An 18,001-nucleotide genomic window follows, 5' to 3' on the forward strand; every position below is an offset into this window, starting at 1 on the left:
TGGAAATGCCCCTGTCCTGAGTAAAGTTGGGAGCTCAGCAGGGAGCTGGGAACAGCTCTGGCTGTGCTGGGAAGGGTGGGGAGCTCTGACACCTCTTCAATGTGTGGGGTGGGACCATGTGTGTGGAAATGAAATGAGCTTTGTCCAGCATCCCCAGTGCATGTGGTGGCTCAGGGAACACAGGGTGGCTCAGGCTCTTTGCAGCATCTCCTGTGTTCTTGTGTCCTCTTCTCTCTATGTGGTTCCAGCAGCCTCTGGCTGAAAAGACATGGACTTCTCCAGGAGGAAGGCACTGGAACGGAAGGCAGATATCCCGAGATTCAATGTCCTCTGTCTCCTTGAGCACAGCTGTTTGCTTTTTGTTGAGTCCCACACAAAATGTCCTCTAGCTGTACTGGTTTTGCCAAACAAATTCCCGAAATCTTAGACAAGAGAAAATACAGTATCAGACCAATGAAGAAAGGCCCTGTGCTCTGTGTGCATATCTGTCTCTCCTTTTCCATCTCTAGGCTATGGGGAAATAATCCACAAACCATGGAATGGTTTGGGTTGGAAGAGACTTTTAAGGATAGTCTAGTTTCAAGTCCCCTGGATCATGGCCAGGGACCCCTTCCTCTAGGCCAGATTGCTCATATCCCCATCCAGCCTGGCCTTGAACATATTACAGTTGCGATACATCTCCTATGGGAAACTGGTTCCAGTGCCTCTCCACCTCACTTTCCTAAATATAATGAAGGAGCCACTATTCCTCCCTAATATTTAATCAAAACCTTCCCTCTGTCAGTTTAAAGCCATTCCCCTTTGTCCTATAACAATGTTCTTGTGTACAAATTCCCTCTCTGCAAAGTCTTTTCCACTGCTGTAGTATTGACACTGGCAGGGATTGGACTTCATTCCACGGGATACAGTCAATAACACAAGCAAATGTGGAGAAGTGTCACAGGCAGCTGTGAGAAAGCAGTTGTCAGCAGAAACTTGTGGTGGTACCAGAGAACTGGAGAAGTGCTGTGATGCAAATATCCTCCCTTCCCTTTCCCGGTGTCCTTGTCCTCTCCAGGTTCCCAGTGCAGATGTGTGTTTTATGCAGAACTAACTCCTTCTCTGATGCCACTTGAGTTGATGTCCCTTGGTGTCCTGTGGTGGGAACATGATCAGCAATGTCTTCAGGGCCTCTTTGGGCCTGAGATGCTTCTCCCCTGCTCCCATTGCTTTCTTCCCAGTTCCAAGCCTTTCCTTTCCTCACAACTCCTACTTAAGCTATTTCTTGACGCCATTTCTCTCTCTTTGCCTCAGCCTACTCTCATTCCTTGCTGGCTCTGCCTAAGCCCAGGTCTCTGGCTGAGAGCACAATACAACTCCCTTCAGCCCCCCTAGGTCACACGTCTAGACCCAGAGTCAGTGTGCCTCTCCTGGGGACCCACTGCCAGTCAGCCCTTCTGGTTTTGGGACTCTTATGGGGGTCAAGCTCATCCCTGCAAAGCAGCATTTTATCCACTTGCCTCAGAGATTATTTGCATGTTGACTTTCTTCTCCACTGTGTATTTGCATGCATCTGCCTTGCAGGCATGTGTTCTTCTCTGGTTTGAGTTCATTTCTCTACTTCCCACATCACTTGTCCTCCCAGCTTGTCTCCTGGCTTGTCCCTTCTCACATGTTCAGGGAAATTTCTGCTCTTTGACTTGTTGTTACCTTTTCTTCCCCATGGGCTCTGTCTTTGCATTAGTGGAATAAATAGTCCCTGCTTTGCCTCCTCAACCCAGCCTGAAAAACAGGATAGGGAGCAAAAGAAACACAGCGGGGCTCCACTTTGGTGATCCAACTGTGTCTCTCACTTCATGGAATGGCTCTCCATCTTCCTTGTGAGCTCTTCCTGCACAGGAGGACTGGGCTGAGACTTTCTTTCAGGAACATGCAGGAGATGAGCCCTCATGGAGCCAGCTCTGGCCTGGCCTACCAGGCTGTCATTTCAAGAATGGGTAGTGGTGACAGCACATCCTCGTGGCCCTGCAGGTGAGGGCCTCTCTCTGTGCAGCCTAGAAACCATGCCCTGCCGTGCACAGCTTCTCCCAACACCTGCCTGGGCTGCTGGGCTTGGGTCTGCCCACAGGGGACCTCCTTATCCAGGTCTTGAGCACCATTCCCACACGTTTCTGGCTTTTGCCGTGCAGGATCCCCTTTAGGCCTCCCCTCTGCCATAACTCTTGGCACACAAGCAGGACAAGGAGCACATTTCCTGCCTGCCCTCCTCCACACAAGAGCCAGCCCTGCACAGGAGGCTTAGGCCTGCTGTGGTGCAGCCAGTGAGGGTGCACAGTCCCTGAAGGACAGAGCTGACCAGCAGGTTCCTCTGCTGGCTGTCCACTCCTGGGCTCAGCCTGTGGTGAGCAGCAGCCCCTGCTGGGTCTGGACACGGCCCCTCCCTTTGGCTCTAGGACGAAGGCAGGATTCCATTCATCATGGACTGGTGCCCATGGGAACAGGGCAGGAAGAGAACAAGGGTGATTGATCTAGGGAATTTGGGATGAATCAGGATCTGGAAGAGTCTGTCTCCATGTCCCTCTGAGACATATCCCTGAGCCCCCAGGTCCTGGAGCTCATCCTTCCCTGCAAGACGTGACAAGGCCATGGTGCAGGGTGACACCTCTCCACTTGTGGAGCCGTGGGGAGCTGACTAATGTGAAAGGTGCAGCCTGTGTTGTAATCCTCCAGAAAACAGCAGGACAGCAGGGCTGGAACAATCTCCCACAGCAATGAGAGCCATTGTCTCCTTTCCTGGTTTGAAAAGGAAGTGAGTTTTTTGGGATGCTTTGGTCAAACCAATATGTGCTCAGCTTTGAATATTGGCACCTGATGTGGCCTCTGAGGACATGGATACGCCTCTGAGAATACAGGGGGTTAAAAGCAGGGCACTCCCAGCGGTGAAGCTCTCTTGGGTTCTGGTGTGAAGGAGGTCAGAGCTTCCCTGCCCCGCTGCTGCGGGCTGGGCAAGGGAGGGGAAGCCATGCGGCCGGGTGAGGTGAGGTGGGGCCTTGGACAGAGAAACGAGGTGAAGAGGCCCCTGAGGATAGGAGTGTGAAAAACGCCAATCACTTGTTTTTAAAATTTTTAAAAGTTTACTAGTAATAAAATAGTTAAAAAGAATAGTAACACAATTAGAGTAATAACAATATGGACAAATTGAATTAGGACAATATGAGACAATAAAAACAAAGAGTTACGGACGTCCGGGTACCTTTTTCTGTGCATCACGAGCCCTAAAAAGGACACCCGTTAACAAAGGATTAACCCTTAAGAACAATAGCCCGTTGCATATTCATACACTTCATACATGATGCATAAATTCCATTCAAACACAGGATTCTGTCTGGTCACTGTCAACTTTTTCCTTCTAATCCTAACAGCGCCTCCAAGGCAGGAAGAATTTCGTTTCTTCTGATAAGAAGGCAATAAATTCCCTTTCTCTGAAAGATTTAGGTGTCCTGTGGCTGCTATCTCGCTGCAAGCCCTCTCTGTTAAACAAAGCATCTTACATATCATAGTTTCTATTTTAACAATTTTTATAACCTAAAACTATATTTAACACAGTACTTAAGAAAATTAATACAGCATTATTTTCTAACACAACACATATAATATTCATGTTAATATTTGCGAAAAGCCAATCATAAAATACATGCGTTTTTCACAGAAGGGTGGAGGAACACTGAGAGGCATCGGGCAGCCACCCCCCAGAGAGAGAGTGAGCTGTTGCCTGGGCTTGTGCCACCTTGAAATTTGATAGCACGGCTAGCTGAGAAGGAGAAGGAGGGGTTGCGGTGAGAAGGTGCCCGGCAGGGCAGCCGTGGGAGTTCTGAGGAGGCAGAGCCTGAGATTTTTAATCCTTTTCTTGGATGATGGAAACCTTACAAATGCTGATCCTCCTGGAGGTGAATGAGAAGAGAGATAGAGATAAGAGGAAATGGGCCACGAGAGAAGTTGAGAAGAATCTGAGGTGGGAGTAGGTGATGGAGTGGCCTTTGGCTGGACTTTTCTTCTATAACTATGGACAGAACCATTTTTCCTGTGACACAGAGACTGCATTTAGGGGGAGGCAATGGCTTGGAGCCACGATAGTGCAGTGATGTTATGTGAAGGAGTGCGTGAAAAGAGACAGCGGGTGAGGAGGGTGGTTGGTGCCCTCTGTCTTCAGTGAAGGAGAAGATCTCTGTTCTTGAGACCCCTCGGCCCCAGGGGGTGCATTTGGGGGGGACTGGTGTCCTGAAAGTGAGACACTGTGGTTTTTTTTGGAACTGGGCAAAGCATCCTTAAAAGGGGAGCCCTAGAAGCAGCTCTGGTCCATGCACAGTGGTGAGAGCACTGGGCATGGAAGGAAGATGTCAGGATGGCAAATGATCTCCGGGTGGGGCCACGTGTGACATGGAAACACAAGAGGTCTCAACTGTGTTTCCAGGAGAAGCCTGTGGTACAAGAGGGACTCCTCACTCATTGATGAACTGAGAATAGATTATCTTAAGGGTAGTGATGGACTGAGAGTTGGTGATATGATGGGTGGTAACTGAATTGAGAATCCAGGTTTTGTACTACTGTGATGTATTGGAAATTTGGTGGGGGGAGGAGAAATGTTTTTTAGAAGGTTTTCATTCTGAGTTCTGTGTGTGTTTCTTTTTATATATAGTTGTAGGTTAATAAAGGTTTTCTTCTTTATTCCTAAATTTGAGCCTCCTTTGCTGTATTCCTGATCACATCTCACATCAGACAGCAGGGAGCATATATTTTCATGAGGGCACTGGCATTGTGCCAGCATCAAACCGTGACATCTCTCAATATCTGAAGCTGAAGCATAAAATGCCTGATGGAGGAAACCTCATTCTGAGGACAATGGGAGGCCAGCAGTTACACACAGAGGGTCTTTGAGGTGGGTGTGAATGCTGCAGCCTGCATCCTCACTTTGCTGAGATGGAATATTGTGTGGGAGACTGATGGTCAGGCAGTGGGTAGCATCCCTCCCTCCTCTGCTCTGAACACTTCTAACTCAGCCTCTCTTCATGTGCAGGAGGTCCATCCCAAAGATGCTCCATTTGCCTTGTCAGGGCCTAGGAAGCTGCTGTCTGTTACTCCTGCCTGGCAAAGACTGGCTTTGCAAGGAGATTGGCAATTTGCTGTCAGTCACTAGGACGCATGGGCAGTGCTGTGCTCAGCTGCCTGAGGAGCAGCCTGCAGAGAACAATCCAGCCTTGTCCCCATGCCTCTGGGGACTCTCCAGATAAAAGAACACATTCCCTCTCTGTCTTGGGCACGTTCACTGTGTGTCCTGCTATTGCTGCCCAGGTGAGACTGGAGGTGCTGCACAATGGGCTGGAGAGGCTCTCTTAAGTTGGTGCTCGCACATATTGGCTGAACAGATGTCTTGGAAAGCAAGGACACAGGCTCCCACAGGGTGGGCATCAATGCAGAAGCACATCAGAGTGGGAGTCTTCCAAGGGAGTTGTGCAAACAAATGCTCAAACTGGCCACTGTTTGCCCTTCTGAAGCCTCTGGTTGTCATCCAGCCCATCAGTCTTCCACACAATATTCCATCTCAGCCAAGTGAGGATGCAGGCTGCAGCATTCATACCCACCTCAAAGACCCTCTGTGTGTAACTGCTGGCCTCACATTATCCTCAGGATGAGGTTTCCACAATCAGGCATTTTCTGCTTCAGCTTCAGATATTTGCAGACAATGGCTCTCATTGCTGTGGGAGATTGTTCCAGCCCTGCTGTCCTGCTGCCTTCTGGAGGATTACAACACAGGCTGCACCTTTCACATTAGTCAGCTCCCCACGGCTCCACAAGTGGAGAGGTGTCACCCTGCACCATGGCCTTGTCACGTCTTGCAGGGAAGGATGAGCTCCAGGACCTGGGCTCTCAGGGCTCAAAGTGACATGGAGACAGACTCGTCCAGATCCTGATTCATCCCAAATTCCCCAGATCAATCACCCTTGTTCTCTTCCTGCCCTGTTCCCATGGGCACCAGTCCACGATGAATGGAATCCTGCCTTCGTCCTACAGCCAAGGGGAGGGGGCCGTGTCCAGACCCAGCAGGGGCTGCTGCTCACCACAGGCTGAGCCCAGGAGCTGACAGCCAGCTGAGGAACCTGCTGGTCAGCTCTGTCCTTCAGGGACTGTGCACCCTCACTGGCTGCACCACAGCAGGCCTAAGCCTCCTGTGCAGGGCTGGCTCTTGTGTGGAGGAGGGCAGGCAGGAAATGTGCTCCTTGTCCTGCTTGTGTGCCAAGAGTTATGGCAGAGGGGAGGCCTAAAGGGGATCCTGCACGGCAAAAGCCAGAAACGTGTGGGAATGGTGCTCAAGACCTGGATAAGGAGATCCCCTGTGGGCAGACCCAAGCCCAGCAGCCCAGGCAGGTGTTGGGAGAAGCTGTGCACGGCAGGGCATGGTTTCTAGGCTGCACAGGGAGAGGCCCTCACCTGCAGGGCCACGAGGATGTGCTGTCACCACTACCCATTCTTGAAACGACAGCCTGGTAGGCCAGGCCAGAGCTGGCTCCATGAGGGCTCATCTCCTGCATGTTCCTGAAAGAAAGTCTCAGCCCAGTCCTCCTGTGCAGGAAGAGCTCACAAGGAAGATGGAGAGCCATTCCATGAAGTGAGAGACACAGTTGGATCACCAAAGTGGAGCCCCGCTGTGTTTCTTTTGCTCCCTATCCTGTTTTTCAGGCTGGGTTGAGGAGGCAAAGCAGGGACTATTTATTCCACTAATGCAAAGACAGAGCCCATGGGGAAGAAAAGGTAACAACAAGTCAAAGAGCAGAAATTTCCCTGAACACGTGAGAAGGGACAAGCCAGGAGACAAGCTGGGAGGACAAGTGATGTGGGAAGTAGAGAAATGAACTCAAACCAGAGAAGAACACATGCCTGCAAGGCAGATGCATGCAAATACACAGTGGAGAAGAAAGTCAACATGCAAATAATCTCTGAGGCAAGTGGATAAAATGCTGCTTTGCAGGGACGAGCTTGACCCCCATAAGAGTCCCAAAACCAGAAGGGCTGTCTGGCAGTGGGTCCCCAGGAGAGGCGCACTGACTCTGGGTCTAGACGTGTGACCTAGGGGGGCTGAAGGGAGTTGTATTGTGCTCTCAGCCAGAGACCTGGGCTTAGGCAGAGCCAGCAGGGAATGAGAGTAGGCTGAGGCAAAGAGAGAGAAATGGCGTCAAGAAATAGCTTAAGTAGGAGTTGTGAGGAAAGGAAAGGCTTGGAACTGGAAGAAAGCAATGGGAGCAGGGGAGAAGCATCTCAGGCCCAAAGAGGCCCTGAAGACATTGCTGATCATGTTCCCACCACAGGACACCAAGGGACATCAACTCAAGTGGCATCAGAGAAGCAGTTAGTTCTGCATAAAACACACATCTGCACTGGGAACCTGGAGAGGACCAGGACACCGGGAAAGGGAAGGGAGGATATTTGCAGCACGGCGCTTCTCCAGTTCTCTGGTACCACCACAAGTTTCTGCTGACAACTGCTTTCTCACAGCTGCTTGTGACACTTCTCCACATTTGCTTGTGTTATTGACTGTATCCTGTGGAATGAAGTCCAATCCTTGCCAGTGTCCATACTACAGCAGTGGAAAAGGCCTTGCAGAGAGGGAATTTGTACACAAGAACATTGTTATAGGACAAAGGGGAATGGCTTTAAACTGACAGAGGGAAGGTTTTGATTAAATATTAGGGAGGAGTAGTGGTCCCTTCGTAATATTTAGGAAAGTGAGGTGGTGAGGCAAGGGAACCAGGTTCCCATAGGAGATGTATCCCAACTGTAATATGTTCAAGGCCAGGCTGGATGGGGATATGAGCAATCTGGCCTAGAGGAAGGGGTCCCTGGCCATGATCCAGAGGACTTGTCTCTTCCACCCCAAACCATTCCATGGTTTGTGGATTATTTCCCCACAGCCTAGAGATGGAAAAGGAGAGACAGATATGCACACAGAGCACAGGGCCTTTCTTCATTGGTCTGATACTGTATTTTCTCTTGTCTAAGATTTCGGAATTTGTTTGGCAAAACCAGTACAGCTAGAGGACATTTTGTGTGTGACTCAACAAAAAGCAAACAGCTCTGCTCAAGGAGACAGAGGACATTGAATCTCGGGATCTCTGCCTTCCATTCCAGTGCCTTCTTCCTGGAGAAGTCCATCTCTTATCAGCCAGAGGCTGCTGGAACCACATAGAGAGAAGAGGACTCAAGAACACAGGAGCTGCTCCAAAGAGCCTGAGCCTCCCTGTGTTCCCTGAGCCACCACATGCACTGGGCATGCTGGACAAAGCTCATTTCATTTCCACACACGTGGTCCCACCCCACACAGTGAAGATGTGTCAGAGCTCCCCACCCTTCCCAGCACAGCCAGAGCTGTTCCCAGCTCCCTGCTGAGCTCCCAGCTTTACTCAGGACAGGGGCATTTCCATCACACAGTTACTGCTGCAGCTTCACAAATTCGATGATAGTTCAAACATCTGACACTATTCCAGTTGTTGGGTAGTTCAGTATCCCTGTAGATTATAACGCAATTCTCATCATAGCCTTCACTTGGTTCTCCTTTTGGCCAGAACCTGGGACACAGACAGGCTTGTTACTCCCCAGTGCCCACTGTAAAGCCCTGCTGGAAAAGGCCCCAGTGGGATGCAAGACTTGAAGGCAAGAGACACAAATTCCCAATGCTGATCCATGGACTGAAGCAGTGCCCTTCCTCCCACTCCATATCCCACTGGCACCAGTGGCACATGGAAACCTGCCTCCTTCCTACAGCCTTCCAGCACAACAGAGCCCACCTGCTCCATCCTGCTGGGGGCAACTGATCACCACCACTCACCCCATGCACCTCACTCCCAGCAGAGGCCCGTGCTGGACTCCAGGTCAAGTTTGTGACATCTTCGGTTTCACCCACAGGCACCTTCATGTCTACTCTACTTTCTTTCCCTACCAGGAGTCACAGCAAACATTCTTCATGCAGAAATACTCACGCTGCTGTCACATTGTAGGGAGTCTTGTCCACCCACTGCCACTGCCCCCCCTGCATTGCAAACAGTCCAATGTATGAATTGTCTCGTTTAGGTTCTTTAGATTGCCTTATCTGCTCAGAGAGGAATTCCTGGCAATTAGAGAGAGAGAGACCAATGTCCATGTGTTGCAGGATTGACCACAGAGGGGCATCAGGAATCCCCATGATGTGGGGCTGGTGGCAGAGGGGCTGGTGCTGCAGAGGTGCAGACAGGACCTTCCCCCTCCCCTGCAGGACAAGGAGGGGCTCTGAGTCCCCTCCAGGGCCCAGCACTGTGGCTCTGCCTGCTGGGTCCCTCTCTCTGGGGCCCTGTGCACTCACCTGCTCTGCCTTGCTGGTGATCACCACCAGCTGGGAGCCCATCCCAGTGCAGTTCTCTGCACTCTCATCCCATGACATCATGTCAGTGGACAGGAAATAGCAGCTTCCTTGAAACCTTCTCCAGCCCTTTGGGCAGCACATCCAGCCTCGGTCTGTGCAGGGAGAGGACAGACAGATGCAGGCTACTAACAAGAGATGGTGATTGCAGACATTCAGGTTTTCCAGGGACAGTGCCCATGTCCTCCTCAGTGACTTTTCCTGACAGAAAGTGCTTGAAGAAACAGGGATAGTTCAGACATTCCTTCCCATTGCTTTGGGGTATGACCAGTGAGCCTTGGGTACCCAAAGCCAGGGTAATCCTTGTAAGGGCATCTCAGGGCTCTGCAAAGTCCCTTTGGGGATGTGCTTTGACCTGCCCTGGCACAGACCCTTGAGGCCCTGGGCCCCAAGGAAGAGGGGACATTGGGCTACTGACCTGTGCCTTGTGGCACCGCTGAGTCGCACTCCCACTCCGAGAACTGCTGCTGCAGGGCTGAGGGCTGGTCACTGCTGTGGCAGAAGGGAACCACTGCAAAGGGACAGGAAAGGCAGCAGGATTGGCCCTTGCTCCCAGCTCCTCACACAGCATCTCTGGCCCCTGCACTCTGCTTCCACCATTTCCCCAGCAAGCACGCTCCCAGCTGTCAGCTCTCCTGGCCCACCCCAGGGGCACAGCTCCTTCCCAGCCAGAAAGAGCCCTGTGCCTTCCAAGTGAGACAGCAGAGGGACCCCTGGGAGCACATCCCTCTGGGGACATGCCACACACACGGCAGCAGGGAGCCCTCCCAGCCACAGCCACTGTGCCATGCACACACCCCCAGCCCAGCTGCCAGTCTACAAAGCAGCCTCTCCTTGTCACCCTCTGTCTCTTCCTCAGCTACACAGCAACAGGCCCCTGGGGGAGCCACCCTCAGCTGGGCCTGTTCCATCAGCAACAGCCAGTGCAGGCGAAGGGAATCACTTACAGCTGCAGCTCCTGAAACCAGGGTGCAGCACCATAAACCCCTAGGACTTACTGGCTCCACTCTGTGGGGAATAATGCACTCTTGGTGACAGGCCACAGCCACAAGCCCAAGGACTTCCTAGGAACCCAGACACTCATCAGGAGTATGGATTAGGAGCTGATCAGAGGGTGCTCAACAATCCAGATGCCTATTTTCATTGATCTTTCAATTTAGAACTATTGTCACTGACGAGCAGAAGAATCCCAGTGGCTCCAGTGCCTGATGAGTGAATTGCTGTAATGGAGGAAGGCTCAGAGGAGATGGGCAATGCCTGGCTGAGCACCCCCATTGCCAATAAAGGTGACCTTGTCCCTACCCAAAGATAAAGGATGAGAAGAGAGATGACTTGTGGTTTAGTTCAGCTGAGGGATCTGACCTGCTGTGGAGCTGTTCAAACCTGTAGGGATCAAAAATGGTCATGTCTGCAGAGCTGTTTTCTACCTTATGCCACAGGCACTTTACCTGCTGGCAGAGGCACTCGGATGTGGGTTTCCCACCTGACCAAGGGCAGCCACCTGAGCCCTTCATCCCAATGGAATTAAGACACCCTGGAGCTCACCAAGCCAGAGGCACAAAGTCCCAATGGCAGCTTTGATTGCAAGAGCAAAAATAAGGAAGACACAGATGTTCAGCCAGGAGCAGCCTCTCTCTTCTGCTGGGGCTGGAAAACACAAAGCAAGAGTGAGCATGTCCCAGCCCAGAGTTAGGAGCAGGATAACCCAGGGGGCTCTGTTCCTCAGCACCCTGCTGCTCCCTTCTTCCAAGCACTGGCAGCCCCTCAGGTGCTGGAAGCAGGTCCTGCTGCCTGTCCCTAGCAGGGGCTCAGAGCCACAGAGTACAGGAGCACAGGGGCTGCCCTGAGGCTGCTTTTCTATTTCCCTGTTTATCACAAGACCTGCCTGGATTCTGCCCAACCCTCACTCCCCCTTTGTCCTGTCAGACCTCCTTTCTCCTCAACACATCTTCCATCTTGCCTTCCATTACACTGTCTGTCTCTGAATGCTCTTTGTGGAGCTCCCTCCTCTTCCTCTCTCTTTGGAGCTTCTTTCCCTCACTCCCTGCATTTTGCCTCTGTCCCATCAGCCCCTTTCTGCAGTGGCACAGTCCCCCAAAGCAGTGAGTGCCCAGCTCAGGGTGTGCACAGCCAGACCCACAGAGGGATTGTTTCCACAGGGGGAAAAGGCACTTGGGAGCTCTTGGGGAGCCCTGGCTGGGGTGTCCTTGGAGACAGCAGAGATGGGAGCAGGCCCTTGTGCTCAGAGTGATGCAGAGAGCTTTAGCAGGGCAATGACAGAAGGACAGCCCCCTTCAGCCCCATTGTTTACAGGCACAGCACTGAGGGAATAGCAGGGCACGCTCTGCCTGCACTTCCATTCCCCCTGGCTCTAGGAAAAGCTCATTCTGCCAGCCTGGCCACTGCCCACTGCCCTCATCTCTTGCTTTGCTCTTGCCCTGAGCCCCATCTCCTGCTGCCCACTGCACCATGCCCAGGATCCATCCCAGCCCTGCCTTTCCCCAACCCCTGTGGCAGGAGGAGAGAAAGGAAGGAAGGTTTGGGGCTTACCTGCACTTCCAGGAGTGACTCTCTCTTGGCCATTCATCATCTCTGCAGGAGGATCACTCTTCTCCAAGGGTCCCTGTTACCAGTGTGGGCACAAACAGCCTTCAGCCTTCCTCCTGCACAGGGCACCTCCCACTCTGGTGAGGAGCTGGCAAAGGCCTTCATTTGGTGGCCTAAAAAAGCCATATCCTGGGTGTACCCACAGCACAGGAGATTGAGGAACTTTCATCATTTCCCTGCCAGGGCATTTCACACAAGAATCATTGCAACACACAATCTCATGAAGGCAAGGGAAAGCAGATGAAGGGGAGCATCACTGCAGCTCACACAGTCTCCCTTTGCCCAGCCTCAGGCACTTGCACAGGTGATCCATGGCCTTCCCTCTCTGCTGCCTGCTCTCTCCTGCTGAGGCTCCATGTCTGTGACAATACACACACGGGCAGGTGTGTTTGGCATTGGCTAGCAAAGGGTTAAACCCTCTGAGCACAGCCTCCAAAAGGGAACCAAAAATGAGAGGAAAGCAGATCTGTGACTGAGTCTGGGCTGTGCCCAGGTGCATCCTGAGAACAGAAGAGAATTTGCCAATACACTTTTTAACTAATTCCTTTAGAAATATGGATGGAGCTTTGGCCAGTGGTGTTCAATATGCCATCTTTGTGGGGCTGGAGGACAGAATGGATGATTGGATGGTGCTGCCGTCCCTTTGCATGCCAGATCAGGAATTTTGCCTTGGTTATGACTACAAAAGCTGAAGCCCTACATGGTGTTTCTAGCAGTTCTCAAGGAGATTTGGATTCAAGTCCAGCAGCCTCATATTCCTAAGGATATCACTAAGGATAAAGGATCCCTACTGGATCCCAATTTCCTCTGAATGGACTGAGATGGAAACACAGCTTTTGCTCTTGTTCCATCAGCTGGTTTCTCCCTGTGGAGAGGAATGCATGGGGCAGAGACACAGGAATAGGAGAGCTCATAGCTTAACATCCCTCCTAAATTGAGGGGCCCAGAACTGGACACAATACTCAAGGTGTGGCCTCACCAGTGCCCATAGCTGCAACTATGGGAGTTTCACTTTCCCCCATAGCTCTGCAGCTTGGCCACCTCTGTGTGCAAGAAGCTCCCTGGCAGCTGAGTGCTGTGGGTGACCTCACTGATAGCACTGAGGGAGCAGCAGGCACACACCCACAGTTCTGCACTGTGACAGTGTGACCCTGTGCTTTCACCTGTGCTTCACAGGCTGCTGGGAGAGCTGTGGATACTCAGGTACCCCACATCTCCAGCAGGAAGTGTGTGGGACCAGGGGAAGCCCTGCTCCCACAAAGGGGATGTGTTCTTGCAGCTGCCCTTCCTGCATGGCTGGTGGGAGGCTGGAGGTTGCACAAGTCTTGGGAATGTGTTTTTCTGTGGGGTGAGAGCTTGTGAACACTGCTTACATAGAGATGTTTAGAAATGTAGGCTCTGACCCTGCCTGCAGCCTGTTGTGCACAAAACAACAGAATCAGGGGATGTCTTCTACAGAGAGCTCAGCCTTGTCCTCCCTTGTAAGCAGTTCTGTACTCTGATCTTGTGATGCCTCAGCTGAAATGCCTGTGCTGCTGCTGTGAGCTCTCCTATTCCTGTGTCTCTGCCCCCATGCATTGCTCTCCACAGGGAGAAACCAGCTGATGGAACATCTCAGCCTGTTCCACGTATGTCTGCAGCATTTGCAGTCACAACCAAGTGAGACTTTGTGATCTGTCAGGCACATGGACTCTGGCAGTGCCAAGTGATCCTTCTGCCCCTCAGTGCCAGGTCATGCTGAACCCCTTTGCTCAAAGGCCAGCTCCCTTCCAACGCAATGAGACCAAAACAGTGTCACAAGTTCTCTGTTGTGCTCAGGATTTCTGGGCTCAGGATGCCAATGGTCACTGCCCAGACTCAGTCACAGATCTGCTTTCCTCTCATTTTTGGTTCCCTTTGGCAGGCTGTGCTCAGTGGGTTTAACCCTTTGCTAGCCAATGCCAAACACACCTGCCCGTGTGTGTACTGTCACAGACATGGAGCCTCAGCAGGAGAGAGCAGGCAGCAGAGAGGGAAGGCCATGGATCACCTGTGCAAGTGCCTGAGGCTGGGCAAAGGGAGACTGTGTGAGCTGCAGTGATGCTCCCCTTCATCTGCTTTCCTTTGTCTTGGTGACTTGGTGTTTTGCAATGACCATCTTGTGAAATGTCCTGGCAGGGAAATTATGAAAATTTCCCAATGTCCATGTGCTGTGGGGTACACCAGAGTGGGAGGTGTCCTGTGCAGGAGGAAGGCTGCAGGCTGTTTGTGCCCACACTGGTAACAGGGACCCTTGGAAAAGAGTGATCCTCCTGCAGAGATGATGAATGGCCAAGGGAGGGTCAGTCCTGGAAGTGCAGGTAAGCCCCAAACCTTCCTTCCTTTCTCTCCTCCTGCCACAGGGGTTGGGGAAAGGCAGGGCTGGGATGGATCCTGGGCATGGTGCAGTGGGCAGCAGGAGATGGGGCTCAGGACAAGAGCAAAGCAAGAGATGAGGGCAGTGGGCAGTGGGCAGGCTGGCAGAATGAGCTTTTCCTAGAGCCTCAGGGCAGCCCCTGTGCTCCTGTACTCTGTGGCTCTGAGCCCCTGCTAGGGACAGGCAGCAGGACCTGCTTTCAGCACCTGATGGGGTCCCAGTGCTTGGAAGAAGGGAGCAGCAGGGTGCTGGGGAACACAGCCCCCTGGGTTATCCTGCTCCTAACTCTGGGCTGGGACATGCTCACTCTTGCTTTGTGTTTTCCAGCCCCAGCAGAAGAGAGAGGCTGCTCCTGGCTGAACATCTGGGTCTTCCTTATTTTTGCCCTTGCAATCAAAGCTGCCATTGTGACCATCTGTCTTGGTGAGTTCCAGGGTGTCTTAATTTCCTCAACATTAAGGGCTCAAGTGATTGCTTTTTTTCAGGTGAAAGCCCATATCCTAGTCCCTCTTCCAGGCAGGCAAACGCCTTTCACCGAAACAGGCCTGTCTAGTCTTATTGGCTTATCCCATGACTTTTGTGTCCCTTTCCTCATCCCTTCCTTAGAAGATTTCTAATCTGGGTTTGTCATCTGGGCTAGTGTGTCTCCTCAGACAACCAAGATGAGAGAAGCTCTTCTGAGAGAAGTAATGACTGGTAGTGGGAGAAGTGGCCTGCTGTTCTCACCTTGTTGCTCAATCCAGATTTCATAGCTTGTTACTAAACAGTCTGTGTTGGGGCTCCAAAACAGAAGTTAGAGTATAGCACAGGTTGCTCATGCACAAGGTGAAAAGGATGACAATAGCACTTTGCTTTGCTTTCCTCTCTTCTCAGTGGCGTTACTTGATGGAAGCTCTGGCCATTACAAGATTCTCCTCCAGAACTCTACTGAGTGGTTCTGTGCCCCCAGCAGTTCTGCAGAGAAAGGTGAGTGATGCTGAGAGCCTCACAAGTAACAAAAGGACTTCACCAACATTTTGTTTGGTTTCCCCTCAACCTTCGATGTGGGGAATATTACTGCCAGTCACAAGTGGATTGTTTGAAGGAAGGAATCTGTGGAATTGAGGGAAGACACTGTCTTGTACATCTTTAGTAAGAATGCTATGAAAACATGCTCCGGGTCAGTGAAAGAGGGTGGGTCATTCCATACCTGCCTTTGACCAACCTTCCTACTCTTCCCCTCACACAAACCCTCTATTGCAAGTCAAGTCGACTGATCTAGATGTAAGTGCTTTTATACTGGCTGCTTCAATCCAGCTCCACTTCCTTTGCTGGCTCACTGCCTGTTCACACAAGCATGATGGTCAGTGTGGGGGACAGAGGAGGGAGGATGATTTTTAGCTCAGAATAGCTGGGTAGCTGAGCTGCAGTCCCACATGAAGTGATGGTAATATGGAGCGCTGGAATGCTGGTAGTGCAAGTTCTCAAACTCAGGTCAGAGATCCCTTCTCATGCAGCCATGCCCTTTGTGGGAACATATCTGTAGCTTTTAATCCACCATTTGAATCTCTGGGCATAAGGCAGGTCTCTTGGATAAGCTGGCTGTGTAAGGAACTGCCTGTGGTGGCAGCAAGGCTGTTGGAGCAGAATCTGAATCTGCATGAGCCGAGAGCTTGGACAGCTCTTCTCTGATGGAATTGTTTCTAGAAAAGCACAAACCAGCTACTTCTCATCTTGCTTCCTCAGGAAGAGTAAGGCAGAAACCATGTCTCTCACCAAAGAGAGGTTGCATGGACATGGCAGGAAAGAGAGAGAAAGGGAAGAGACCCCTTCAGGCAGGGGTCTTGTGACAGGCTGCTGACAGCTTTACTTGTGGAGAGCAGAAAAGAGCATTTATCTCTGTCCAGGCTTTGGGATCAAACCACATTCGTAACACCTGGGACCCTACATTGAACTCACAGCCATGAAGGACAGCATTTCTTGTTCAAAAGCAGGAATTTTTTTCCCCATAGTGGATGGCTGGATGTGCTGCCCAAAGGGCTGGAGAAGGTTTCAAGGAAGCTGCTATTTCCTGTCCACTGACATGATGTCATGGGATGAGAGTGCACGGAACTGCACTGGGATGGGCTCCCAGCTGGTGGTGATCACCAGCAAGGCAGAGCAGGTGAGTGCACAGGGCCCCAGAGAGAGGGACCCGGCAGGCAGAGCCACAGTGCTGGGCCCTGGAGGGGACTCAGAGCCCCTCCTTGTCCTGCAGGGGAGGGGGAAGGTCCTGTCTGCACCTCTGCAGCACCAGCCCCCTCTGCCACCAGCCCCACATCATGGGGATTCCTGATGTCTCTCTCTGCTCCATCCTGCCACTCATGGACATTGTGCTTTTTTTTCCAGGAATTTCTCTTCAACTTGACAAAAGAAAAAGCTACTAGCCTCTATGAAACAAAATACTACATAGGCTTAGCTGCTTACAAAAATGGGAAGTGGCAGTGGGTGGATCAGACTCCATATGAGAGTACAGTGACGTGAGTATCCTGGTGGAGTGAGGAGATCTCTAATATTGATGCCCTCAGTCCAAGTGACCAATATATTGTGTAAGGCAGGTATTTGTCAGAGTGGGATTTCTGTCTTCAGCTGCTCTGCAAGTCAGAAAACTTGCATAAATTTCTATTCAAACTATGGATCCTGATTTCTGTCACAGTGACTTTCCTTTCTCTTCCACAAGTGTTTGAGGTGACTCCACATCCACTGTCATGCTAGTGCATTTCCAATAAAGGAACTTTCTTTTACAGGTTCTGGAAGCCTGGGGAGCCCAATTTACTCTTTGCAGAAAAATGTGCTGCAATTCATGTCAAGGGAAAGACAGACCCCAACACTTACAGTAACTGGAATAATGTCCTTTGCATCACAAGTTGCTATCGAATTTGTGAACAGGCAGTCAAACTTCTCTGAGAAAGGACATAAAATCCAATCTTCAAAGTACCTCAGTTCCCAGCCTGTGCCCCTTCATCCCTCTACAAGCTGGAGATCAGTTCTGGATGAAATAGCTCAGGCTGATGTCAAGGACCTTTCTACTCTCCTCCTTCAGAAACAAGGGTCCTAATCCTCTATCACTTTCCTTGACTCCTGGTCCAGATATCTCAATGATGTGGAAAAGGCCATCACTGTTTCATGACAGGATACTTGTCCTTCAAATCACTGGAGCAGAATTTGAAAGAAGAGCATTCAGTGGAGTATCCTTGTTCCTCCTCTGATGGGGAAAATTTTTCATGGCTGTAGTGTTTCCTTCTCCTTCAGCACACTGTGTGTTGATTAGTTTAAAAAAATTAATAAATGGTAACTTATTAAATGTTAATCCAGCTCTTTGCATGAGGATGTGTGACATGATTCCCACAGTCCAGCCTCCCAACACAGAGGTTTTAACTTTTCAGTGTGTTCAGCACCTGTAGATGAGAATATTGCTGAGTGTGCTGGACCAGCTGGGAGCAGGCACAATGTAATGTTCATCTGTAGAGCATGTGAGGAAGGTCCTGAGCACTTTGGAGAATCATTTGTGAAGATAGAAAGAGAGCAGACTGTGTATTATTCAGTGCCAGGCAGTT

At 51.1% G+C, this 18,001-nt stretch overlaps 2 protein-coding genes across 2 annotated transcripts; one reads left to right on the plus strand and one right to left on the minus strand.

The window, feature by feature from the left end:
* Positions 1–7,991: 7,991 nt before the first annotated feature.
* LOC131096893 (C-type lectin domain family 4 member E-like) lies at positions 7,992–12,014 on the minus strand. Its single transcript, XM_058045535.1, has 5 exons — positions 11,975–12,014; positions 9,843–9,935; positions 9,368–9,519; positions 9,009–9,136; positions 7,992–8,597 (listed from the first exon to the last, which is right to left on the minus strand). Exons 1-5 carry the CDS (start codon positions 12,012–12,014, stop codon positions 8,453–8,455), a joined length of 558 nt encoding a protein of 185 aa, XP_057901518.1. The 3' UTR covers positions 7,992–8,452.
* A 2,319-nt stretch (positions 12,015–14,333) lies between these two features.
* LOC131080415 (C-type lectin domain family 4 member E-like) lies at positions 14,334–17,351 on the plus strand. Its single transcript, XM_058018653.1, has 6 exons — positions 14,334–14,370; positions 14,754–14,849; positions 15,300–15,392; positions 16,418–16,569; positions 16,794–16,924; positions 17,192–17,351. Exons 1-6 carry the CDS (start codon positions 14,334–14,336, stop codon positions 17,349–17,351), a joined length of 669 nt encoding a protein of 222 aa, XP_057874636.1.
* The last annotated feature ends 650 nt before the right edge of the window (positions 17,352–18,001 follow it).

The sequence above is a fragment of the Melospiza georgiana genome, chromosome 2, assembly GCF_028018845.1.
Source record: "Melospiza georgiana isolate bMelGeo1 chromosome 2, bMelGeo1.pri, whole genome shotgun sequence".
NCBI classification, from domain to species: domain Eukaryota; kingdom Metazoa; phylum Chordata; class Aves; order Passeriformes; family Passerellidae; genus Melospiza; species Melospiza georgiana.